This window comes from Elgaria multicarinata, chromosome 1 (assembly GCF_023053635.1).
Source record: "Elgaria multicarinata webbii isolate HBS135686 ecotype San Diego chromosome 1, rElgMul1.1.pri, whole genome shotgun sequence".
Lineage (NCBI taxonomy): Eukaryota > Metazoa > Chordata > Lepidosauria > Squamata > Anguidae > Elgaria > Elgaria multicarinata.
Genome location: NC_086171.1, coordinates 167,851,095 through 167,877,770, shown reverse-complemented (window position 1 = coordinate 167,877,770; position 26,676 = coordinate 167,851,095). Strand labels below are relative to the sequence as shown.

General features: G+C 43.6%; 1 protein-coding gene across 2 annotated transcripts in view; it reads left to right on the top strand.

The window, feature by feature from the left end:
- SLC45A3 (solute carrier family 45 member 3) overlaps positions 1-24,866 on the top strand; it is a 48,415-nt gene extending 23,549 nt beyond the window's left edge. For both annotated transcript variants that reach the window (XM_063142676.1, XM_063142683.1), the window contains exons 2-5: positions 14,440-14,857; positions 15,880-16,704; positions 19,330-19,595; positions 20,662-24,866. In XM_063142676.1, the coding sequence (XP_062998746.1) occupies positions 14,638-14,857; positions 15,880-16,704; positions 19,330-19,595; positions 20,662-21,093 (1,743 nt within the window). In that variant the 5' untranslated portion in view covers positions 14,440-14,637 and the 3' untranslated portion in view covers positions 21,094-24,866. The remainder of the gene's footprint in view (positions 1-14,439; positions 14,858-15,879; positions 16,705-19,329; positions 19,596-20,661) is intronic.
- The last annotated feature ends 1,810 nt before the right edge of the window (positions 24,867-26,676 follow it).

The window sequence follows — 26,676 nt, the reverse complement described above, 5'->3', positions numbered from 1 at the left end:
TCCCCACCTTTTGAAATATAGGGCTACATCTACTGGAGCAGATTTTGGGTGTGCACTGCCGGGTGGAGGGAGAATTTGATCTGATAACTGTGTCTGTTCCATTGATAGAAAGACACCACTAGCTAGAACCCTGAGAGGGAGACAGAGAGAATCATAGAATAGTTGAGTTGGAACGGGCCTATTTGCATTATTATCTCTCAAGTTCTTTTTATTTTAAACTTTATATTTCTCAAGCTTAATTGTTATGTTCCCATGGGCAGATGTTTTCTGGAAAGTCTTCTACATGCTTAATTTCTTGATGATACAATGCACATAATGTGTGGCATGAATCACTTCCAATCTGCTCTGCGCATAGAGCATTGCTCTGCTTTCCAATTGTGGCACACTTGTATTCTGCATTGTGGTAATCTGTGGTTGCTGGATACATGTGTATGGTATTGACTGGTAGCAGAGGACTTAGGTATATACATGCAACTGCTGGTTGGGGTTTGGGGCTGTGAGGGAGAGGAAGAAAAATAAAATTGCTTGTACTAATATGGTGTTTTATTTATTTATTACATTTCTATACCGCCCAATAGCCAGAGCTCTCTGGGCGGTTCACAAAAATTAAAACCATTCAAAGTATAAAACAACAGTATAAAACCATAATATAAAATACAATATAAAAGCTCAACCAGATAAAAACAGCAGCAATGCAAAATTACAAATTTAAAACCATGTTATTTAAAATTTATAGATTGTTAAAATGTTGGGAGAATAAAAAGGTCTTCACCTGGCGTCTAAAAGCATATAATGTAGGTGCCAAGCGAACCTCCTTAGGGAGCTCATTCCACAGCCGGGGTGCCACAGCAGAGAAGGCCCTCCTCCTGGTAGCCACCTGCCTCACTTCCTTTGGCAGGGGCTCACGGAGAAGGACCCCTGAAAATGACCTTAGGGTCCGGGCAGGTACATATGGGAGGAGGCGTTCCTTCAGATAACCTGGCCCCAAGCCGTTTAGGGCTTTAAATGTTAATACCAGCACTTTGAATCGGGCCTGGACCTGGACTGGCAGCCAATGAAGCTGGAAAAGGACTGGCGTAATGTGGTCTCGTCGGCCAGTCCCTGTTAGTAAGCGTGCTGCCCTGTTTTGCACCAGTTGAAGTTTCCGGACCGTTTTCAAAGGCAGCCCCACATATAACGCATTGCAGTAATCCAAACGAGAGGTTATCAGAGCATGGATAACTGTAGCTAAGCTATCTCTGTCCAGATAAGGGCGCAGCTGGTATATCAACCTGAGCTGATAAAAGGTGCTCTTTGCCACTGAGTTCACCTGTGCCTCAAGTGACAGTTCTGGATCCCAGAGCACCCCCAAACTACGGACCCGATCCTTTAGGGGGAGTGCAACCCCATCCAGGACAGGGCAAACATCACCTCGCTAAGTTAAGCCACTTAGCAAACTTTTGTTTTTTGTAAGCTTTTGTATCAATTGTATTTAACCACATCTAAAAGAAATCTGTTATGTGATTAGCTGGGAGCACATTTTTAGTTTATCAAAAGTGTTTTAATCAATTAAACCTACATGTTCATTGACAACACTTTAACCCTAATAGACCAGTAGTGGAGGGTGAGTGATAGACAGAGGAGGAAGAGGGAATTGCTTGCCCTACAAGTCCTTTTCCTTTTGAGCTTTCACTTTACAACCCATGCCCTCCCCCTTTTTGATCCCTCTTCGTGTCCTCCACAGGCATGAGCTCTGTGCCCTCCCCTTTCTATTGTGGGGAGGAGAGATCTGCATCTTGCCTCCAATGTTAAGTATCCATGAATTTAAATAATAATCAGTTGCCAAATTGTGCAATGTAACATACTAGGCTCCATAACATTTTATTTTAATTTTAACAGACATTTTTGCCTGATTTCTGGCTCATGTGTTTGGAGAAGCAACCAAAAGACATGTAAAAATTTAACACAGCTGTCCTAACTAAGGACATGTGGCAGGATATAAATGTCAAAATTTCATCATCATCATCATCATCATCATCATCATCATCAATTTATTTCTTAACCCCCTCTCCATTTTGATTGAGGCAGGGAACAACAGTAAGTATGAAATACATAAAATACTGATTAAAAACATAGTATACATTGTTAAAACATCCTAAAAAAACATCATAAAGCACCCTAAAATTCATTAGTTCATATGTTGCCCATCATAGAGGGCAAATTTCATAAATGGTTGATCACAGCCATCTCATTCAGGACAAGCTACAGCAACCCTTAGGCTCGTATGTGCCCCATTTTCCTCTCCTCTAGCACTGCCACTAGGAGGAGCTCAAAGCTTTTGCTTCCATTTTAGACTAATCGCAGTTTGTCCAAACCTGGACAAACTTCAAACAGCAGTATATGAACCTGGCTTGTTTCAATTAATCATAGTTTAATCAACTACAGTTTATGGTTGGGACAACTCAAACTGTGGCTAATTGAAATCGGAAGCAAAAGCTTATGATCACCGCCACTCTATGGAGAAGGAAACACATTAACTTTTGCACGTAAGCATAAACTAGTGCTACGTCCGAACCAGGCTACTAACATCATATACTACACATGCTTTTTCCTCCATTGGGCTGTTTTGGGGGTTGCCCCCCTCTTTAGTTTCCCCGCCCAAAGATTGGTATTTACACCTGCAAACCTTGGGTTTTCCCCAAGCTTGTTTGCGCTTCTCTCGTGTATGGGTGGTCTATTCTGGGTACATAAGGATCCACACTCACCTCTGAAGGTTGGAAATAGAGGAAAATCATTGTTGTGAGTTGTTTTGCGGACTGTAAGGTGGGAAAGCAGCATACAAATACTTAATATTCCAATTCCCATCAAATGCTGAAATCAAGATAGGTATTAAAAGTGTATTTTAGATGTTACTGTATAGTTGGAAACTAGCACAGAATATTAAAGCCAGTTCTATGTTGGTGGTAGTGAGTAGCTCCTCTTGGAAGGGTTTCTGATTCCTCCCCCCCCCCCAGTGATTTTTGTTCCTGCCCGAGAACATTAAAATATAAATAAATTTTCTACTGTGTCGCTGACTTCAAGGTTGCACATCCAAATAGAAAATGAACTATTTCCCAGGATCTTGCAGAATGGAATAGGAGGAGAGTTGTGCTGAAGCTGCAGGAATGTTAAACATCCAGACTTGTTTGAGGTTGGCCATTGTTGAAGTTGCTGCCAGTCTTCCAAAACTGTGTGCTAAATTTACCTTCCCTTTGTCTGGCTTTTCCCCTTTAAATCACGTTGAGGCCCAGCCCACTTACCTGGTTTACAGGTTAGGAAATTTTGACGAGTTGTTACCTTGTTTCTTAGGGGGGAAATGCTGTTCTCAGTTCATCGGGTAGGGCTTATATCTATTGTGTTTAACTAAAATCTTCAGCCTGTCTCCCACGGAGGGATATAGCAGAGCCCTCTTGATCCTGTGCCAAATCAGTTTAGACTCTACTGGTTATATTGCATTCATAGTAAGACAGTTGCTTATTTTATTGCTTAAATGTGCATATTTCACAAGAAGAAGTGCAAAAAGCAGATGGCTTACAATGCATTCATAATTCACAGCTTAACAGAAGATTTATTTAAAGTAGGAAGATAACAACTGACAGTAGTTTTTTTTTTTTAATGGAAATCCACGAAGGGGATTAGGAGGAGTGGGGTAATTTTTTTTATCCGCAAATGCATCCATATACTCTTTGCCTAGCAGAGAATTCATGTGTTGGAGATTCAGTTATGGAGCTCCATTACAATTAGCATTTATTTAAACCAGGTGCTTTATATTTTATGGGATTGCCTTATTTAGTATTTTATCTTGCTGGTTGTCAGCTGCCTTGGGCACCATTGTGTGAAAAGGCTATAAGCTGCATTTAAATAATAATAAAAAATAAATAATGATAAAGGCTGCCTCTGTAGACATGGCTGGGAAGGCTGCTTTGCATGTATGGGTCTGAAGAGGCTGAAGGTAAGTCTAGTGAATGGATGTAGGCCAGCCTTCCCAACCACGCTGGCTGGGGGATTATGGGAGATGTAGTCCAACACAACCAGATGGTAACAGGTTGGGGAAGGTTGGGGGGGACACACAGAACCTGACCGCATGCTCCTGCTTCTCCCCACACTCATACACATATCTTCTTTAGTTGTTTTGATCATCTCAGAATGGATAGGTAACTACTTGATAAGATGCATGGCCTGCAACATCCTGCCAAGAGGGGAAGGATTTTTTTTTTTTTACCATTTCCTTTTGCTTTCCCAGACTTTGGATTGTGTACAAATTTTAGGTAAAATTCTTTTTATATTTATTTATTTCATTTATATCCCACCCTTGAAGGAGCCCAAGGTCCTCCTCCTCCCCATGTTATCCTCACAACAACAACCCTGTGAGGTAGATTGGGCTGAGAGTCTGTGACTGGCCCAAAGTCACCCAGTGGGTTTCCATGGCTGAGTGGGGACTAGAACCCGGATCTCCCGACTCCCAGTCCAACACCTTAGCCACTACACCACACTTGGCAGGATGTTACCGACCAAAGAGCACATGCATTATCTCAGAAACCCCCACTCCCCAAGTAATTACCTGTGCTGTATAGTACATTAATACTTTGTGAATTACAGTCAGCCAGCCTTAGACTGAGACGGAACATGGGGATATAAGATGCTGCCTTATACAGTCAGACCATTAGTCCATTTAGCTCAATATTGTCTCTATGCTGCTAGCCAGTGGTTCGTCAGAGTTTTCATACAGGACTGCCTTCAGATTCTGCATGCAAACAGGGGCTCCGTCACTGAGCTCCCATCTTACCCCAAGTGCTTATTATTTAAAGTAGGGGTCAGCAACCTCTGGGGTGGGGGCTGCATTGTTGACCCCAGAACCCACCCCTGCCAAAATTGCCTCCGCTGATGCCACATTTGAAGCAGTGGCAAAGAGAGTGGTGATTGTGCAAGGAAACCAGAGAGGCTTCTGGGAGCGTGGTCCTGCTTGCAAACGAGTCGAGTGCTCCCAAGTGCCTTGTTTCCTTGCAAAATTGCCATGATGGCAAATTAGCAGGGAGACCACGAAAAAGACTGTGGGGGACCACATGTACGCTGCTGGCCGCACGTTGCCCACCCACCTTGATTTAGGGATGGGACTTCTTCGTGCCTTGCATGTGTATCTACTCTCTGTCATCACTTCCAATCATATTTTACTGCCACATCCATATTCATCCCATGCTCCCATACTGCTTGCTGCAATATATATTATTCCAACTGAATGACTTTAAGGAAAACAATAGGCAGGCTTGCACATATTTTGAGAGCTGGACTCGGCCTTTTCTTTGATGTGGTGTTTAGAATCCTGGAGTGGGATGCATGTGAGGGTGTAGATTTCAAGGTCTGAACAAGGCAGCTTCATCAGAGTGTCATCATGACCACTGCTTTATTTTCAGCATGGTAGACTCCAAATGTGCCTATCTGTCAGGAACTCTTCAACTATGGTATCTATATTTGGCGCTGCGCCTGGCAGACCCAGTCTGCCAGCAAATGTGTTGCGGTGGAGATTAGTGGTTTATAATATATGGCTGCTCTCAGTAGAGACGGTTATTTGTAGCCAAACTGGCACCTGCAAAATAGAGAGCACAGAATTAAGGACAACAGGTTTTCCCCTGACTTCCTCCCACCTTGATCCATATTTTCCTCCAGATGATTGGGAAACAACCTGAGTCCATTCATCTAAATGGGAGGCACTGCCCTGGTCTGATTGGCTGTTCTTCCTGCTGCAGTTCGCCCCCCCCCCCCCCCCGTCAGCTGAAGTTGCTTTTCCAAAATAACCCAGATCCTCCTTTCTAGTATTGTCCTAATACAAATGGAGCCAGATAAAAGCAGTCAGATCTTCCAGTAGGCATGAAACTTGGACTGAAATGGCATATGCATACCAGCTCTTATGTAGGAACTTTGTTGCTCTGAGTCAATAAGTGTTAAACAGTGACATTGTACTTGATGAGCTACTCATGAAACATGTAAGCCCTCCCCTCACAATTGCTTTTATTCCATGCCAGTTCTGTGGATAATCTTGCATGCTTTCCAAGAGGCCCGCTTGAGTATAAACTCTTCTGTTCTGGAGACAGAATTATTCAGATACACAGTGACTTGTGACAATGCTTTCAGGGCAAGGGTGGGTGGGGGGGCGGAGGGCAGCTGTATTTTTTCTCCCTCCCCGCAGGGCCTTTTTAACAATTGTGTGATCAGATATTCAGTAGGTGAAGCATTGCTTGCTGTAAAATGCAGGGGTGGGGTGGGGACCGCCCCTGTTGGATTACTATCCCTCGTGCTACTGTTAAGAACTCAGGAGCCCTGCCAGCAAAGAAAGTGGCAACCAAAACATGGGGATTCTTAAACTGCGCCCCTCCACTCTGTTCTGTGGCGCAGTGAGATTTCAGGCATAGGAGCATATGGTGCATTGTAACCAGAACTCTGTGTTGCGTTCAACTCCCTATAAAACATATATTCTCTGCTGTGGCACCCCGGCTGTGGAATGAGCTCCCTAAGGAGGTTCACCTGGCACCTACACTATATTCTTTCAGATGCCAGGTAAAGACCTTTTTATTCTCTCAGTATTTTAACAGTCTATTAATTTAATTTTAACTTGGCTGTTTTAAATTTGTATTTTAAATTTGTATTTCTGCACTGCTGCTGCTGATTTTATCCTGGTTGTGCTTTTAAATTGTATTTTACATCATGTTTTTATACTGTTTGTTTTATGCTTTGAATGGTTTTAATTTTTGTGAACCACCCAGAGAGCTTCGGTTATTGGGGGGTTTAAAAATGCAATAAATAAATAAATAATCGTTCTGTGGTGCGACTGGCATCCTTCGGGGATGGCAACAGAAAAAGAAAAGGCAAAAGAGCAGGAGGGAGGGCTCCCAAACCAAATAGGATAGGTGTGCTGAATATATAGGTTAATACGGCTCCTCCTCCCTGCAAACTAATACTACCTCTCACTCACAATGAGCGGCACACTCCTTGTGTCTGGCTCAAACTCACTTTGTTGCAGAAGCTTTGTCTGCGAGAATGAAACCAGTGTGCTTGGAGTTCACCTGTTGGCCCACAGCCTCCGCAGAGAATCAGGTGAGTTGGTTCTTGGTACTGGGGATTAAACGCTGCCTTTTCAGAGGTTTCTTAGAGGCTGGAACAGCGTGGTCTTGCTGCCCTTTCTTAGCTGTACGCTGTCTTCTCCTTTTTCCATCCCAGAATAATTCTTCGGATTTCTTTCTCTCTCTCCTCCACTTCCCCCCACACCCCCAGCCAGCCCATGCTCCTCCTTGAAGAGGGTTGCAAACATTTTGAAAGAAATGTAGTTAGAAAATTGTGTTTGTTGTGGAAGTTCATTGTTGAAATATTGCAACTACAAAACTACGGGGGATATGTTTTTCATAAACTACAGTAGAGGAGAGGATTTGTGTGGTAGCCAGGAATTTCTAGGAGTCTCTTTTTCTTCTCGGGTCCCTGCTTTTGATGTATATCAATGCATCTTGACTCCAGAGTATGGATTTAGTTTTGCACATGAGAGAACATTGGGGTCCCAGGTTTTGACCTGCCTGGCGTTTAGTACCAAAGCAAAATGAAATGAGTGGTTTATGTGAAAGATCTTAAACTGCAGTTTCTAGAGACCTGGAAGCCTCCCCCACACCCCGTTCACCTCTTCACACTGTGGCAGGCTCTGCCAAAATCAGTGCACTACAGCCAAGTTCTTAACCTGTATCTGAAACCTGGTTGAGTTCATCTGCAGTTGTACTTCAGAAAGGCTTAAAGTGCTTTTATTTGAGTTTCATGGCTTTAGGGTAAGTGTATATCCCAAGGAGGTTTTCATCCTGACAAGTTTTTAAATGGTCTGACTAGTTTTTCTTTTGTCAGCATCAGAGCTGACTCGCTCATCTTCTAGAAGTCAGACAGCAATTTTTCAGCTACCATAAATATAATTGAGTTAATATGTGCAGAAAATCTTAAGAACATAAGAGCCGTGCTGGGTCAGACCAAGGGTCCATCTAGTCCAACACTCTGTTCACATAGTGGCCAACCAGCCGTCTACCAGGGACCAACAAAGCAGGACACAGTGTAACAGCACCTTCAGACCCATGTTCCCAAGCAACTAGTGTATTCAGGCTTACTGCCTCTGATATTGTCACCTCTCCCTTTCAGATGGAGGGATTGCAACTGTAAAGTCAAACCAGGCATCTAACTATCTTTGTCATCTAGGGAACTAGTAAAACTAACAAACACAGAACTTGTACAGGAGGGTTCTGTATTTATTACATTTCTATCCCGCCCCATAGTCGAAGCTCTCTGGGCGCTGCACACACCATCCTTAAAAATATGCCTACTTTCATCTTTGGCTAACTTATGAATCTGAAACACTTTGATTATAGATGATGTTGATGACTATTTTTGTGAGACCAGAAGAGCAGTGTTCCACCCAATCATCCAGGTTATATGGCAAATGATATACTTAAAATACAAAGAAACCCCAATGTGGGTGGTGGGGGTGATGCGGAGACCCTGCCCATGTGAATCCTGATCAAGTGAAAATCAACAAACGGATCTGGTGGCACTTTAGAGACTTAACAAAAGAAGGTGCCACCAGGCTCTTTGCTGTTCTTCCTGCAACAGGCTGGCATGGCTACTCCCCTGGAAATTGAAAATGTTCCTTGCGATTGACTCTTGGCTTCTCTGTATGTTGCTGATTCTCAGCTTGTCAAGTGAGTTGCTATTGCTGACTCAAAATTATTACAGAGGGAAGAAGCACATCTTGGAGTGTAAATAATGTTATACTCCTGGCTTTAAAGGTGGAAAATGTGTGAGATGTTACTTCAGTAGCTGTTCACATTTCAATGCCTCCCATTTCCCCCAGTTTGCAGTCAATCACAGTAAAGTTGGGTTTCCACACTTGCAGAAGGAAACGGACTGAATGGGACTCTAAAGGCACCATCCTATGCATGTTTAGATAGGTAAAAAGTCCTACAACTCCCACCATTCTCCAGCCACCCATGCTGGGAGTTGTAGGCCTTTCCCATCCTGTCTAAACATGCATACAATTGCACCCTAAGGCATCTAACTTTTGGAGATGGAGGATTTTTCAGCTTGACCTCCATTCTCAAAATGGCACTAGCTCATCTCTCTCTCTCTCTCTCTCTCTCTCTCTCTCTCTCTCTCTCTCTCTCTCTCTGCGTGTGTGTGTGTGTGTGTGTGTGTTACTATGCCTCCTTAGTGCATCTTTTCCCTTCTACCTTGGGATGGCCTTTCCTATGTATGCTAGAGAAATGCAGTCTTCATGCAGAGAAATGCACTGAAACCATGAAGTTGGGTGAGGGGCTAATGAAGTGTTGGGGGGAGGGAAAGATGTGAGGCATGAAAATGTCTGTACCAGTTATGTGTAGCATTAAGATGATGGCCGGATGAACTTCTCAACTCTGAGCCAAGATGCTCCTCCCTTAAGGGCCATAATTAGTTCTCTGGGGAGAAGTTGGTGTGCCTGGGATACAGCACACAGGCCTTCTCTAAAGCCACATATATTTCAGTCTGCTAATTAATGGGAGTTGGTCTCTTCTGAGTTATCCCTCTGCATTTACTCGGATGCTAGAGAAGTGTGGACCTTGTGAATTACCTGGATTTGTCATGCAATAGTTTGCCTTGGTGGTAGGACAGTGTAACATTTGATAGTGACAGGACTGCCATCACTTTCTAGGTTAACAAGGTAATTTACATAAAAGTAACTATTATTGCAAAGGCTCTTGATGAGGCAGGGATAATTCCTTTGAAATGGATGATGCGAAGACCTTTAAGGGAAATCTCTGCAAGCCTGAATATTTTACAACTTGAAAACTGGGAGGCATTTTCTGGGATGCTTCTCAAAACACAAATAGTTGTGCTGTTGATATTATGGTACCTTTTCATCGCCCCTCCTTTCCTTTCCCTTTCTTGAAACCAACCATTTGGCTATTGGGGGGGGGCAGTTGTGCTGGGGTTGTAATTTGGACAAATGCAGGCTTTGTGATTATAATAATGACGGGTAGTAATCGCTGAGAAATTCTGTTGCCTTTCGATATTGCTATGGGTTGCTCAAGGGAACAGCTATGGCAAGGGAAGTGTATTGGCCAGAAAAGGCCAGTGAGCTCTGCAAATCTTAAACTCCTATTCTGTGTAAGGAGACCATGCAGGTGGCATTCACCTACTGATATAACACAGTAAAATCACTTTTGTTTGCTTTTCCAAACCGAATAGCTGGACCTCCATATTATTTAGTATACCTCCATATTAACAACTAGCATCTCCTTATAGAGGCTGCAGAGCCTTTATTTGCAATCTGCCTTTGTTTCCTCCTGAACTCCAGTGGGTTTCGTCGTAGGAGTACAGAGACTAAGTGCCCACCACTTTTACATGCTGGTTAAGGATGTTAGTCCCCATATGAAGAAAAGCTACTTTGCAGCCTACATATTTGGGGCTTTCCATTCCAGTAAAGAAAATCACAGTGGCATAAGGATAAACTGTGCTCAAGGAATGAATTGGAGTAAACTTTCAGTTCTTTAGATATAGGTAAGCCATGGCCATGGAGACAATATCGCCACCTACTGGTCTGTTCTAGTGTGTCCCTTAACTATGGCTTACCAAAAGTGAATTGTGTTCCAAGCCCAAAGTGGTGGGAAAACCAACCAACCAACCTTCCTTCCTTCCTTCCTTCCTTCTTTTAAAAAAGTGTTCCCCCTTTTCTTTGCATGCTTACTTTCTTTCCCCTCATAATACATGTGAATGAGGTACTAAAGGAGATGTTTGAAGGGCAAATAAGTAATTAACTCAGTGACAGTAATGTAGGCATCAAATTAATCATTAAGTTAACTCCAGTTGCCTGGCACAGGAAGCTGAAGTGGATCATGTTTATTGGGGAAACAGAATGAAGTGCCATCTGTTCAGTCCACCTACGTGTCCCCGTTCAGGTGATGGGTAGAAAAGTCTGGTGTGTTTTCAGGTGAGGAGACCTGATGAGGTTTTTTGTTTTGTTTTGTTTTTTGAGAGCAGTTTTGGAAGGATGCCTTCATTCTTATGGAACTGGCTTGGAAATCTTAATTGTTCATTGCTTTTAATGATCATTCCTGCATCCTGTTCCGGGTTCATATCCGGCTCCCTCCAGTACAAGATTTTCTTTAGCAATCCCAAAAACAGTACATTTGTTCCAGTAATTTGTTCCAGTAACTCAATTGGTGATTTAAACAAGGTGTGTAGCAATGGCACTGCAGATCTAGCCTCTCTGCAAGGGGATAATTCATCAAAAGGTATATGCAGCAGGCTAAAGACATTTTCAGCCCAACCTATGCATGTTTATTTAAAAGTGAGTTCCTGGGAATTCAGTGGCGATGGAATTGCAGCCTTGCAGCACAGTCTTCTTAAGGTTCACTTGAAAGCACATCCTACTAAGTTAAGTCCTATGTAAACCACCCAGAGAGCCTCAGCTATGGGACGGTATACAGATGTAATGAATAATAACAATAAGTTTAGAACAAAAGAGCCCTGCTGCATCAGAGCAAAGAAGAACTATCTAATCCAGCCTCCTGTTCCCCACACAGTGGCTAGCCAGATCTCCTGGGAGCCCCCAAAGCAGGGCATGAGCTCAGCAGCCCTCTGCCACTGTTCCCCAGCAATTAGTATCCAGAGGTATACTGCATCTCAAACAGGAGGCTGCAAATAGCCATTGTGACTGGTAGCCACTAGTAGCCTGCCTGCCTGCCTGCCTGCCTGCCTGCCTTTCTTTCCTTCCTTCCTTCCTTCCTTCCTTCCTTCCTTCCTTCCTTCTTTCTTTCTTTCCTTCTTTCCTTCTTTCCTTCCTTCCTAAACCACCCAACAGCCAAAGCTCTCTGGACAGTTCACAGTAATTAAAACCACAAAATACATCATAAAATACAATATAACATGTAAAACTTTAAAAGCACAGTATAAAATAAAACCTAGCAGCAGTGCAGAGATCTAAAATACAGTAACAGATTTAAAACAACACTAAAGACTAAAGTGCCTGGGAGAATAAAAAGGTCTTCATCTGGTGCCAGAAAGAGGCACCAAGCAAGCCTCTCTGGAAAGCTCATTCCACAACCGGGGTGCCACAGCAGTAAAGGCCCTCTTCTTGGTAGCCTTGTTGTCTATGAATGTGACCTCCTCCCCTCTTAAAACGATCTAAATTAGTGGCCACTCATTTTGTGAGCAGCAAATTCCATACTATGTCCTGTAGAAAGAAGTGCTTCCTCTTGTTTATCCTGAATTTATTATTACATTTATATCTCGGGGTTTTTTCCTCTTGCAAAGAACTCAAGGCATTTTATCTTTACCAGTCGTGTCTCCTTTTTTTCTTTTCTTTTTAAAAGCGTGGTGGGGGAGAGGGAAGTGTGTGGCCAAAGGGCTGCATGTTTTCATCCCTGTTCTAAACTAAAGAGTCTGAAAAGTTGTAACGTTCCTCATAAGGGAGGTGTTCCAGCCCCTTGAGCATCTTGGTCGCCCTTTTCCGAATTTTTTCCAACTACGACATCCTTTTGGAGATGTATGTGTAACTGATATATAATACAAATTAATGTTTTAATGATTCATATTGCCAATATTGTAACAAATTTAAAAGTCGTACTGTTGTTAAATGCTTGCTTGGGTTGTAATATTACTTTTTGAAACTAATTGATACTATACTGTTTATTGCAATGATGGATTGATAAATATTCTTTGTTGGTTTTTTTAATTGCTGTTCTTATGCTGGGAGCCTTTTTGATAGGGTGACCATATAGAAAGGAGGACGGGACTCTTGTATCTTTAACAGTTGTATTGAAAAGGGAATTTCAGCAGGTGTCATTTGCATGGTGAAATTCCCTCTTCATCATAACAGTTAAAGCTGTAGCAGCCCTGCCCTCTTTTGTATCCAGTCAAGAGTAGGAATAATGATAAGATGTCCAGAACTGTACCCAGTATTCTGTATATGGCCACACCATAGATTTCTGAAAAGGCATTACAATATCAGCTGTTTTCATTTTCAATTCCTTTTCTAATGTTCTCTAGCATGGAATTTGTCTTTTTCACAGCTGGTTTACATGGAACTGATACCTTTGTTGAGGCCTCCACCATGATCCTTAGTGATCACTAGCTCAGACCCTGTCAGTGTATATGTCATAGTAGGATTCCCCTGGCCCCAGTGTGCATCATTTTACAATTACTTGTGGTGAACTGGGGCCAGGGTGTGTGTGTCACCCCTAGGGTCATCCGTTGTGGTGAATTGTAGCCTTAATGTACCATATAACCTGTTGGACTTTCTGCTAATGGGACGTACTTGTGATAAGCTTATTAAGGCAGGAATATCAGTACACAGCCTGGCATGCACTTCATTAGTCTGCTAATTTATCTTTAATTGATATTTCTCACTTGTACCTTTAAGGCAGGGTTGAGCACAAGGTAGATCTCCAGATATTTTGGACTTCATATCCCAGAAGCCACTGCCAGATGGCCAATGGTCAGGAATGCTGGGAGTTTAAGTCCCAAACATCTGGAGGTCTACTTTCTGCCCACCCATGCTTTAAGGCACATACATAATATAAGACTAAACCAATTTTCAGCCAATTAAGGCTGCAGTCCTATATGCACTTACCTGGGAGTAGGTCCCATTGAACGCCATGGGGTTTACTTCTGAGTAGACATGTATAACAGGGATGGGGAACCTCTTTCAGCCTGAGGGCCAAATTCTATCTTGGAGAAGCTCTCAGGGGCCGCATTCCAGTGGTGGGTGGGGCCAAAATACAATGAATACCAGCCCATTTAGTTTCATTTTTTCCTGCCCATAGCTAAGTATTTTGACTTCTTTGAGTGTGTGTGTGTGTGTGTGCGTGCAAAAGCTGGAAAACCACCAAATGATCAGCAGTCAAGGGAATGGGATGGTAGACAGGGAAAGGGTTAGGGCTATCCAGGAGGACCAGGTCTGGCTCGAGGGCCTGAGGTTCCCTAACTCTGATATATAGGATTGCTCTGTGAGTGTGATCATTCCCAACCAAGGAGTTTGGGGGTGGGGTGGGGGTTAGTTTTGTTAAGCTATTAGTGCTTAGGCATCTCTTAACACCTGCTCAAACAACAGCACCCAAAGTTCTTTGGAGAAGCCATGACAGTTGAACCAGTTGCAAAGCCATGAAAAAGTATGTGTAGATCTGTCCCTAAAGTGCTATACATGGAAGCTAGAAAATGGGAGAAATGACACTGTAAGATTGTTCTCAGTTGTGAACAAAAAAAAGCTGCCAGTAGGATTAGCTTAGATGGTAGGAAGAAGTTGTATTGCGGGAGAACTACCCAACAGAGGAGTTTGCTATATGGTGTCACTGCATTTTAAAAGTGTGTAGACTTGAAGAAATTTGCTGTTGATGTATGTGATGTTTAATTTTTCCTGTTTTTATGCAGAATGTGACACAGAGGAGAAAGTCCAGACTACGAATCCTCTCATCCTGAGCCCAGACTGCCTCTATTGAGTTTTGAGCCGTGGGGAACATAACACAAGTTGTTCACTGCTGGGTAAAACATGGCTGCTGACCTTTTGTTACTGAGACACAAAAGAAGACACAGGACTCCGATGTTCTGTTCTGGATCATCTTGAGGAGAATGGTGTTGGCTTGGCGCAACTGTCTGATGTTGAGGTGCAAAAGGGTTGTGGCTCAGAGGGCCTGGGCCAGCATGCTGTTCCAGAACCGCAAAGTACAGCTATTGTTGATCAATTCCCTAACGTTTGGCTTGGAAGTCTGTCTGGCTGCAGGCATCACCTATGTGCCACCACTCTTGTTGGAAGTGGGAGTGGAAGAGAAATTCATGACCATGGTTCTGGGTAAGTGGCCTCCTAATTAATTAATTAATTTGTATATTTGAGACAACCATTCTCATTGTGAGATCTAGTGCTTGAACTGCACTGGATAGGTATATGTGTGTATTGGTGGCAACATAGCCATCATTATTATGGCATGTTCGTATGTATAAAGGAAGAACCTATATATTGCAAGGACCTCCAATGCATGTCCGGGAGAGAACTGAATGGAGGTTTGGAATGGCTAAGACATCTTGGGCACCAAACAAGGAGGCTTCAAGATTTCTGAATTTCAGGAGGCGAAAGCTATGACTTTCAAGTATTGCTCCCTAGAAAATTGGTGTTCCTCTGTAGCAAACTCACTGCCTGGTACATGTGAGAAGACAAGGCCCACAAGGTCAGGAGAGTCCAAGGCAGAGATTCTCAGCATAGGGGTTTTGGCTTCCATAAGCCAAGCAGAATAACTGTCCTCCTTAACAATTTCCAGAGAGGATAGCTGTGTTAGTTTGGTTTGCAGTAAAAACTGCTATGAGTCTTGTGGCACTTTAAAGGATCACACACATACATGAATGCATCTGATGGAAGTGGACTCTGACCTATGAAGATGTCTTGCATAATAAATCTGTGAATCTTCAAGATGCCACAAGACGTTGTCCTCCTTAAGGAGATTTAAATAAAGGTGGGCAAAGTAGTGTAAATTAAACAATACATTGGAGGGGAAAATATGGCTCCTATGAAGGAAATACTATCTTCATGTCCTAATCCATTGAAGGCACAAATCTCTGTTCTGGAAGCATAGGATGGGGTGACGGAGATCAAAGTTTTCAGGATAGCTTGCCAATCCTCTAGCAATTGTTAATGTCTCTTTAATGAGGCCAATTTTACCCTTGGGAGGCTGTTGGGAGGCTCTGATGCTACCACAGTTTTTAGGCCAGGTCCTTCAGTTTAGTTTAGGCTGGGTCCTTGGGTCAGTTTCTAAAGTGACTGCTACCATCTTGTCACAACCGTTCCTCTCAACTAATGTATTTTCTTCAATCCCCTACTAGGGATTGGGCCAGTTCTAGGCCTACTGTTTGTGCCACTCATTGGCTCCGCCAGCGATCACTGGCAGAGTAGCTATGGCCGCCGCCGCCCCTTCATCTGGGTCCTGTGTCTGGGAGTTCTACTGAGCCTTCTGATCATCCCTCATGCTCATCGTCTGGCCAGCCTTATTGCCTTGGATACCCGCTCCCTGGAATTGGCCTTCCTTATCATGGGCATTGGTCTGCTTGACTTCTGTGGCCAGGTCTGCTTCACCCCACTGGAAGCCCTTCTCTCTGATCTCTTCCAGGACCCTGACAACTGTCGGCAGGCGTTCTCTATGTATTCCCTCATGGTTAGCCTGGGAGGCTGCATTGGGTACCTGCTACCAGCAATTGACTGGGACAGCAGCTTCCTGGCTCCTTACCTGGGGGGACAGGAGGAATGTCTCTTCAGCCTCCTCACCATAATCTTTCTCAGCTCTGTCTTGGCCACTGCCTTTGTGACTGAAGAGGTGGCAGCTCAGGTAGATGTTCTGGGCAGCCCTGCAATGAAGGATTCCTCCAAGCCCCCACCCATTGGCTGCTGCTCTTTCTGGCTTCCAAAGAGCTTTTTGAGGGCCAGGCATCTGGTCCAAGCTTTTAGGAACCTTTGTGGCTTGGCCCCACGCCTGCATGGAATCTGCTGCCGCATCCCCAAGGTAATCCGGCAGCTGTTTGTGGCTGAGCTGTGCAGCTGGATGGCCCTCATGACGTTCATGCTATTCTACACGGACTTTATTGGGGAAGGACTCTACCAGGGAGTTCCCAGAGCTGAGCCAGGCACGGAAGCCAGACGGCACTATGATGAAGGTAACCTGATTTTTGGTGTGGGGGGGAAAGGTGTCCATTGCATGTGCCCTTAAAATATGCCAGGTTTTACATTCAAAGCCCTTCAAATGATGTAATTAGAAAATTCATTCTCATAACTCTGATCAATTATGTGAGCAGAGAAGACTTCATTAAGTTACCTTTGCTGTTTGTTGCAAATTCCTGATTCTTGCTTAACTTGGAATGCTTTGGGAAGGAAGCGGAGGGAATAAGGCCAGTTAGTGTCAGTGTGGTCCATTGATCATGTTGGCCTTAGATCTTGAAAAACAAGTTCTAAAACCTTCCTTTTCAGCAATGCACTCATACAGAATTGCCTTGGTTTGATGATCAACTTTAAATCTGAATTTCCCCACTATATTATAGGAATCATTTACATTTTTCCAAAAATAAAGTCTACTTTTTAAAAGGCCCAGGAGGCCCATAGATCTGAATGTGTACGTTTCTATGCCTGCCAGGGCCAATGTTCTTAACGCGTGTGGTATGATGGAGGTCAGATGTGGGAAACATGTAACATGCTAGCCACATGCAACCTAAGAGTCTCTTTCTGCAGCCCACCATCTCTTTGTAAGGACCCGGATAATCCATGCTTTCATTCTTGATTTATTTTGACAGTGAGGGGATAAAATATATCATTCAAGTTTATACAAAAGAGAGAAGGATCTGCCTTATACAGAGTAGGACTAGACCATTTGGCTGCCTAGTTCAGTAAACCATGTCTGGCAGCAGTCCTATAACATCTTGGAAAGAAGTCTTCTGTTCTGGTATCCAAGAGCACTTTTGCAATGGGTGGTAGGGAAGGAAGACTCTCAGGCCTCATCCATACAAAGCTGCACATCTTATTAAATGGTTTAACAGAAACAGGAAGACTATCTGCCATCCCCCAGCACATAGGGTCACCCCTGTTGAGCATATTTTCTGCTCAAGATATTGCCCATCCTAAGAGCAGCCTTGTAACAACAGTACTTTATTGCTTGGGTCCAAGGAACTATTACAAGATAAAAACAATATCAATCATTAAAACAGTAAAAGGCTGACATATTTTGAACAAAGATCACAATTTAAAATCAACACATAAAACATTAAGAAGATGGATACAATTAAACAAAATGCAGTTTATACAACCATAAAACATTGCAATTAAAAGGCTAAAAGAGGCCTTGTACATTGTTTTGCCATGCAAGTTTCCTAGGCTTCCTTTTCTTCCTTTGCAATATTATGTAAAAAAATCCAGGCTTTGGTCCTCTCCTCCAAGGTTAAGAGGCCTGTTGCTGCTGCTGCTGTTGTACTGTCTTGATCCATATTGTTTCTAGCTTGGCATTTAATCCTCGCCTGCACTCTTCCCCAAATTGATGCCGTCCAGATGTTTTTGACTTCAGCTCCCATCAGCTCTAGCCAGCATAGCCAATGGTCAGGAATCCTGGAAGTTGTAGTCCAAAACATCTGGAGAGCACCAGATTGGGGAAGGCTATTCTGTGGAGTGGCTATCCTTTCTTAATGGTGGCTCTCAGTTTTCTTAAGTAGTCAATGCCTCAGATTAATGCAAATTCAGGACTAATGTGTGGTTGCCCACAAGCAAAACACTCTTCATGAATTGAACCTGTGGCTCACTTGCTGCATGACCCTCCTTATACCTTTCCTGTGACTGGTATGTGCCATTCCACATTTATGGATTCCCCTCTCATTGCATGGGCTTTAAACGCTATTGTGGATCTAAGCTGTTGTCCCCTTTCTTTCTTAACTTAAAAAAGCTGCTGTGGCTGCAGGATTTTTGAATGCCTCCTGCTAAAGCTACTTAGTCTCTTGCCTGCCCTTTGTTCCAGTATAATGGTCAACTGAAGGTCTGGGTGACCCAGCTTGAATGTAATGATTATGTAACATTCATATCCTAGGAGTGCCCATGAGGCCTGCCAGATTTGTATTCTTGATCATGTATACACAATGATGCTCAACAATCAGAGCAACCTAGAACTATGGCCCAGGTATAAATCCCCTTTTGGTAATGTGGAAAGTCCATGTCTCTGTGGAAGCCTCAGAAGATTTTATGGATGAAAAACTCTAGGACAGCATTCTCCAACCAGGTGCCCTCCAGAAGTGTTGGATTGCAATTCTCGTTCTTCTGGGAATTGCAGTCCAACACGTTTGGAGGGCATCATGTTGGGGAAGGCTACTCTGACTTGGCACTGATTGGTCATACTGCCTCTTCCTTAGGTGAAGAAGTTAAGATTTGTGAACTGCCAGGAGACTTCTTGGTCACAGTTAACTTCTTGGACAAGAAGTCCTGTGAATGTTTAGTGCTCTATTGTATGTGGGCCATCTGCGGTTCTGCAGAGAGGAATGAAAGAAGGAGTCTCCTTGGCCCTTCCATGGTTCCTAAGCATCTTCAGTTTTAAATGCATTTATACTTTCATCCAGTCCAACTATTACTTATGAAATGGGAAGAGATTCTTCCTAAGTGTTAATATGGACAGTTAAGACCTGAAGAATTTAAAGGCAAAATTATGCCCAATGCACCAAGACTGTTTGGCTTTCTAAAACCTGGCTGCCATCTTGCTTGTCTGCCTACTGATTCTTCCCTGTTTCACCCAATGTTGATGCATCTGTTCCCAGGAATTCGAATGGGTAGCCTGGGCCTCTTTCTCCAGTGCATCATCTCCATCTTCTTCTCTACAATCATGGACCGGATGGTGAAACAGTTTGGGACACGAATCGTCTACCTAGCCAGTGTGGCCTTATTCCCATTGACTGCCTTCATCATGTGCTTCTCTCAGAGCATCGTCATAGTCACTGTTTCTGCTGCCCTGACAGGCTTTCCATTCTCAGTGCTGCAGATCCTGCCGTACACACTGGCGTCGCTTTATCATCATGAAAAACAGGTGTGTGGATGTTTGAAGACGTGGGGAAGAGAAGCGAAGGGATGAGATTTAGAAGGCCTTTGCAAGGGAGGGGGAGGCACAGCCAGTATGAACAAAACAGAGTCCAGATTTGGAGTAGATCTATTCCCCTTCTTAAAATCCAGCATAGCTAGCATTTGATTCTGAGTGGTGATGCTGTAATTGCCCATTGGTTTAAAGAAAGGGCCTTTTATAGCTAAATTCTCAATGACCTATGTGCTTAATTGGAAGCTGCACTACATTTTTTCTTTCTTTCCCTCACTGCCCCCAAATCCATTATGCAATTAAAATATCCTGTTGAAAATTTTGGAATGATAACAATTTTGGAATTATAACGACATTGCAACAAACAAACAAACAAACCAGCCACCCAGTAGCATAGATTGTTTTCTCCCTGCCCATTATCACAAGATGTAACATTCCTCAAAGCTGTTTATCAAAATCTTAATATTTCAGAGAGCCATATAACACTAATCTCTGTGCCTCCATTCTATGACTATAACGACAACCCAGAGTATGAGTTGAGTATGGGTTGTTGCTGGAAGGGAACCCATAGTTTGTTGTTGGGTTGTGAATCTGGGTTGTTCGTGGTTAACAACCCATTGTTAAACCATAGTGAAGGGTCTACATATAACAACAACTTATGATTCAACAACAACCCATGTTCAACCTGCACTCTAGGTTGTTGTTATGTGTGAACCAGGCCTATCTTTTCCTGACAGTAGCTTCTTTCCCAGCTCCCTCACATCTAATCTGTGTTTATTAATTATTATGTCCCTGCTATCTGCTGCTGCACCCAATGTGTTGCACTGCACAGTGCATCACTTTTACAGAGTGTTTCACTGTGCACTCACCTATTAGTAAGCTCAATCTGGTGCTAACTCTTGTCTGTCTAGCCCTAACCAGGTTGTAAATTCCATGATCTGGAACTGAAGCCAACAACCATTTCTTTCAAGTAGTCAGTTTCTCCCTGACTCCAGCTAGTAGCATATTTCACATCCAATTCTGTCTTTGTTCTGTCTTAACTGGCCTTTTCCTGTCCTTTTAGATATATTTACCTAAGCATAAAAGCAAAGAAGAAGATTCAGTTCAACTAGACAAGAAGCAAAGCTTTCTCAAAGGCCAGCTTTCTGGCCAGAAACTGACCTACCAGAATGGACGCGGAGGAGGCCTCTTCTCACCCCCTGTTGCTGGTTCTTCCCTCTGCGTTGGCTCACCCTGTGAGGTCTCGCTCATGATGATGGTGGGAGATTCGGACACCGCAGCTGCTAGCCGGGGCATCTGTTCAGACCTGGCCATCTTGGACAGTGCATTCCTCCTTTCACAGGTCATCCCATCCCTCCTCATGGGCTCGCTTGTTCAGTTTACACAGTCAGTCACTGCTTATATGGCATCTGCTACCGGCTTTGGGTTGGTGGCCATTTACTTTGCAACCAAAGTGACCTTTGACAAAAACGACATGGCCAAATATTCAGTGTAGGAGGAGGAGGAGGGCTGTGGCGAAAATTGATGCACATTGAAATGGATAATGGAGAATGGTCAGTAGTGCACGTATTGCCTCTTCCTCTCTTCTGGGTTGTGTTTTAATGAGATGTGCAAAAACTCTCTGGCTGAAGGGGGCAAAAATGCTGGGCTAATCTCAGGGTATCTAATGACAGGGAGTCTGGTTATGTTATTCTTTGTTTCTCCCTGATGCCTTCATCAAAGTGCCTCTGCACCGATGCCTGCAAAAGAGGCTTGCAGGTTTGAAAAGTAAAGGACCATGCTTTCTAAAACCGGGTACTTACTTTGATAGCTTTGTCAGATTATGTGGGAGGATAAAGGACCAAAGATGGCTCACTTCATCACTTCTTTGTTTGTGTGTGTTTTTAAACATTGCTGCCGGTCGATCTTCACATTGGGCTGTAAGTCATGCCCGTGCGGCATCAGCTTTTCCTGTCTTGATGTGAACCAGAATATACATGGGAAGGAGATTGTGAATTGGCACATCTGTGCTTTTTTGAAGGGCTTTAGGAACAATCCGCTCCCTTTCCCCATTCCAGATGTGTCACAGGTCACGATCGAGGTGGTATGAATATGCTCAGCAGAGCTACATAGGAGCAGGGCTTGTTTAGCAGAGGATGCTGTGGTTGAACTGGCGGCAACTCCGCAGTGGCATGACGGAAATGAAAATCCTGGTCATCATCTGATACTTTCCCCCACTCATGCCCTAAACAGAGCTTGCAGTTAGTGCAAACAGGGAGGCTCGCGTAAACATCAGTCGGCTGAAGAACATGTCTCTCTGGGGATTTGGCTTTAAGTGATGGACTGGCACAAACAAATCACAGTGCCTTTCACTGTGTGCAGTCCTAAATAGGAGGCACAGTGTGGCAGCAGGGTAAAAATGCTTGCATTTCTGCTGCCTTTCCTGCTATAAGGAGGTGACGTGGCCAGCCGCCCTGTGCTCAAGGGCTCTACAGAAAAACCAAGGATGTTTCTGTATACCACAAGGCCGGCTGCAAGCTGCACTTTTCCCCCAATGTGTGATCCAGCCTTTCTGCCACCCAGATAGAGCAGAGGTGCTCCCTGTGCCAGGCAAGCTTTGCAAAGTGAACTCCTCTCTCAGAGAGAAAAAATGTTTTCGGTATAAAGCATATTTTTAATGAGCCATATAGCTTGTGGCTATTCATTCAGTAGCATGAAGTGCAGCTGTTTCTAACTAGGAGCATAACAACTGCACATCCAGTACAGAGAGAGAGACTTCAGGGTGTGTCGAATAGTAACACTGGAAGGCCAAGACCAACTCTCTCTTTCCCCAAGGCAGGATCCTATGTATATTGGATTCCACAAGTTAGAACTGGAAAGATTGTTCTCTGGCTGTAATGGAAGCAGCTCAGAGCCAACGTAGGCTTGATGTGAATGTAAATAGCAGCCAGGAGGAAGCCTGAGGACCATGAGGGCGGGGAGGGGAGGTGGTTAATAAGGCCCTGCACATGCCAGCAGATTTGGCCAGTGGAGGCTGGTGGCTCCGATATCAGTGGGGCTGTGAATCAACTCCGGATTTCAGACAGAATCAGCCAATACTCTAAATGAGCTGACTGAAACCCAGAGGGGATTCACCACCCCACTAACATTGGAGCCATCAGCCTTGACTGGATTGACTTAATTACTCCCACTGAACACAGCTTGTCATTACATGTGAACCTGGTGATAGTGGATGGCAGAGGTGATTAACAAACCAGCCCCAAACCATTCTCTGTTGGAGGGTTGCTAGGTGGTTTGGTACTCACCTCAGCCACTCAGCATCGCCAGGTTCACACATGACAAACTGAGGCCATATTTGTGGGTGGGGAAGCGTGGCAGAGAGAGAAAAAGTTAACCCCTGCCCTCCCTAGCCTCATTCTCCTGAGGCTGCTCAAACTTTCTCATGCCTGCTATTTACATACCAATAAAATTGCATCCCTTTTGGCGGTTTGGTCAAAATGTCAGCCCTGGTTTCCATCTTGTGCTTTTTTGCATTTTGAGCCATGAGGTAATTATGTAGGTAACCACTCATTAGACCTTTAGGGATATGAAACCCCTATGTCGGCATGAGATCCACAGTATGCTACAGTCCTGCCAGACCATCTTTGATTGTAGCAGGACACCATAGGTGTGGCTGTCGCCCCTTAGATACGTGCCACTAAGTCCCCAGCTGTAGGGTGGAATAGCAGTATTGCTACTTCTAAGAGCTTAGTATATCAAGCTCCTCTTGAAAAATGGCCATCCTTCAGCTATCCCTGTTCACACAAATGATGGGTTTTTGTTCAACTTTGAGGGAAGTACTGACGATTTAGTGCAGCGTTCCCTAACCTGGAGCCCTCCAGATGTGTTGGACCATAACTCCAATCATGCCTAGCCAGCACATACATGTCAACATTGACTGAAGAGGGCCATAGTTGCTTTGGTCAGTTACTTGAGGTTCTACAATGTCTTGGGCCCTCTTGACAGTTCTGCCTGCTCTCTTGAACAGGCCTAGGCGTCGGCCAAGGCATGAAAACAAGCACATCACAGCTGCCTTTTCTCGCTTCCCACATTAAGTATCAATTGAGGGTAAGTCTCCAAGAGGCCTGAGGCACTTCACCACAAAAATCCCAGCCTCTTAACAGTGTCATAACTCTGATTAGTTCCTGAGGGAGGTAGAAAATCTTGAGTATGAAACAAGCACAACCAGTTTGCAGCCAGACATGATGATGTCACGGCTGGTCTCTCCCCTCCCCCGCCCCCCGTTTATGTATTTATAGCCACCAGCCCTGACATCATCTCATATATATCAGAAAAGAAAGATGGGCCAGCTGAACTTCCATTTCCCCAACGTGTTCCTTCTCCCAGCCTTTCCATCTCTATGTACATTTGAATGGACTCAAGTGTGATTTGGCTATAGATAACTTTAGCACAGCAAGTCCCAGATTCTTCTTAAAAGTTTCTCAAACATTTTGAACCTTGGGGGTCAAGTGTTAAACTCTGTCCTCCTTTCCTCCCCCAAATACAGCTCAGGCTAATCATGGGTGTGTGGTGATCTTAGCAGGCATCCTACTTCCATACATAGGAATCTATGGATTAAAGTGAAGGGATATTTTATAATCTATATATTCTAAATGTCCCCTTTCTTGCCTGGCATAAGGACCAATCTGGTTGCCAACCTGGTGGCCTCCAGAAGTGTTGGGCTGTAGGTCCCATCATCCCCAGTCAGAATGGACAATGGTCCTGCTGGTTGGGGATGCTGGGAGTTGTAGCCCAATACATCTGGAGGACGCCATGTTGGGGAAGGCTGCTCTAGGGATTGACCGATGGATGATGGGAGCTGACCAACTCCTTTCTTCACTTGCTGTTTGCATCCAACCACTTGATAATGGACTGACACATCTCACTGTTTTTGTATATTCAGTTATGATGCCGTCCATTTCACAAGTTTTCTTCCCAGTTTTCCCATTTATCAGGGTATTTTTAGGTAGTATATTCTTCCTCCACTACTGATGTGCTTCGTCCCATTCTCCTTTTCCTCACATGATTTTATTTAAAGGGAATTTACTGAACAATGTTTGGGCCAGTGATTGGATGCTGTCTTTACTTCTCGACAAGAGATTCCCTTGAATAATTTGTTCTAGGGGGAACATCTCTCCCATGCTGTGTCTTGCTAAATACTGTCTGCAATTTGTATGTTTATTTATTTACGGAAGTAAATATTTTCTACAGTTTATGTGCAGGGGATATTAGGATATTAAAGTCTATTAAGGAGTGAGAACTTTTTAAATGGTATCTGTTTAATTTAATAACACCATAAGACATTCCTGTGCTTTGGAGCTGGGTGTTGAGTTCATCCATTTTTCTCTGCTGAATGGGAAGAATGAATAAACCTGAAATTGTACAGACAGTAAAAGGCATTCACATGAATGCTGCACCAGATCACGAGTCTCCTCTTATTTTGAGAAACAGGCTGCTTGCTCAAAATGGAACATTCCTCAAGAAGCAAGGATTAAAATGGTAAAAGGGGAGCTAAAGTCCACATTGCTCCAGAAACCTGAGCACCAGCCTGATGGACATTCTTCAATATTACAATGTACCCATGACAACTTATTGCAACATACTAAACAATAATACATTACACAAAAGACAAATCAATTGCCAGAGGGGTTAAAACATCCGATGTAAGAAGAAACACCGTCTATTATGGCAAAATAATGACAAGTGAATTTGTCTACATTTCTGATTTGTCTTGAATTTTGCACTTGCTTAGGAATGCAAATATACTCCTCCTTGGCTTATTTCTTCCTATGTAGTTAACTATATCCTTGTGGTGGAAAGGACATGTCTATTCCCCAACCCAACCCAGGTCACCTCTTTGTAGAGTCGCAGTAGTTCAGCTTTTGTAAATTAGGGTGGGGGACTTGGGCCCATCCTCCACTGCTATGCCGTCACTGATAAATTCCCTCTCAGAAGAAATGCAGCCAGGGAAAGGGGAGAAGTTACCCACGCCTATTCTAGAGTGTTTGACACAGAAAGAAAAGTCCTTTCTGTTCCTAACAGTCCCAAAGGCATTGTGCAGCTATTCCATATTTTCTTACTTTACGGGTTTTCTGCAGTAAGAAAACACGGGAGGGCTTCAAGTGTAAGATGTTGCCATCTGGATCCCTTGTAAAATTCCATGAATGGGTCAAGGTGATGTCACCATTAAAAGCCTTATCTGGAAGCACCATGAATGGGATAAAGAAGATTGTTTAGTAAGGCTATTTCAATAATTTGCAAGTCAGGAATCAATGCATTGGACTCGCTGAGATAAATATGGATTAGTGGAGACATGTGTGTGGAAAATCCTGGCATATCAAAAAACAAACCTTTGCAAATAAGGAAAACCTTTTTCTTTTAGAGGTAGTTTATGCTAGTTTTTTCTTCAGGTTGACATAATCAAGTTACAGCTGTCAGGGTCAAACATGCTGACAGTATAGCATTATCCTTCCAAAAGCTTTGCAGATCTTCAAAGTCATTCGAGGAATTAAGTCAAAGAGTAACAAGAAGCTATTGAGTGAGGAATGTCTTAAAAGTGTGGAAGGCTATGATCTTGAGTAAACTAACTGCTATAATTAGATCACAGTTGGGGTAAACCACAGCTATGAATGATTATTTGGAGGAATGGGAGGGTGTGTGTGTGTGGGGGGGGGGAAATCCTTCGTGTGTGTTCACATTTATTAAATGTGTATTAAAAAGAGGGAAGGCCCCAGCACCATGCCAGAGAAATTTGGCAAACTACCCAAATGCATGCCCATGCAACGTTAGGTTTTAAAAAATCAATCCAGTGAAAAAGTGTCAGTGCAAGTTGACAAAGGCATTCAAGATGGAAGGCCAAAGATGGGCAATAGGTACCTGTTAGCAGAAAGGTTAGCAGCTACCCTAACTATGCTAGAATCATGGGGAGAAACTACAATTGTTCAGGCAGTGAGGCAGGAGCAGTGGCAAGCTGCTTCTTTGACGTTGTTGCCTTGCTTCAATAAAATATCTGATTCCACTTAAGCTGCATATGGTGTATTCTGCACACTTTCTCCGGTAG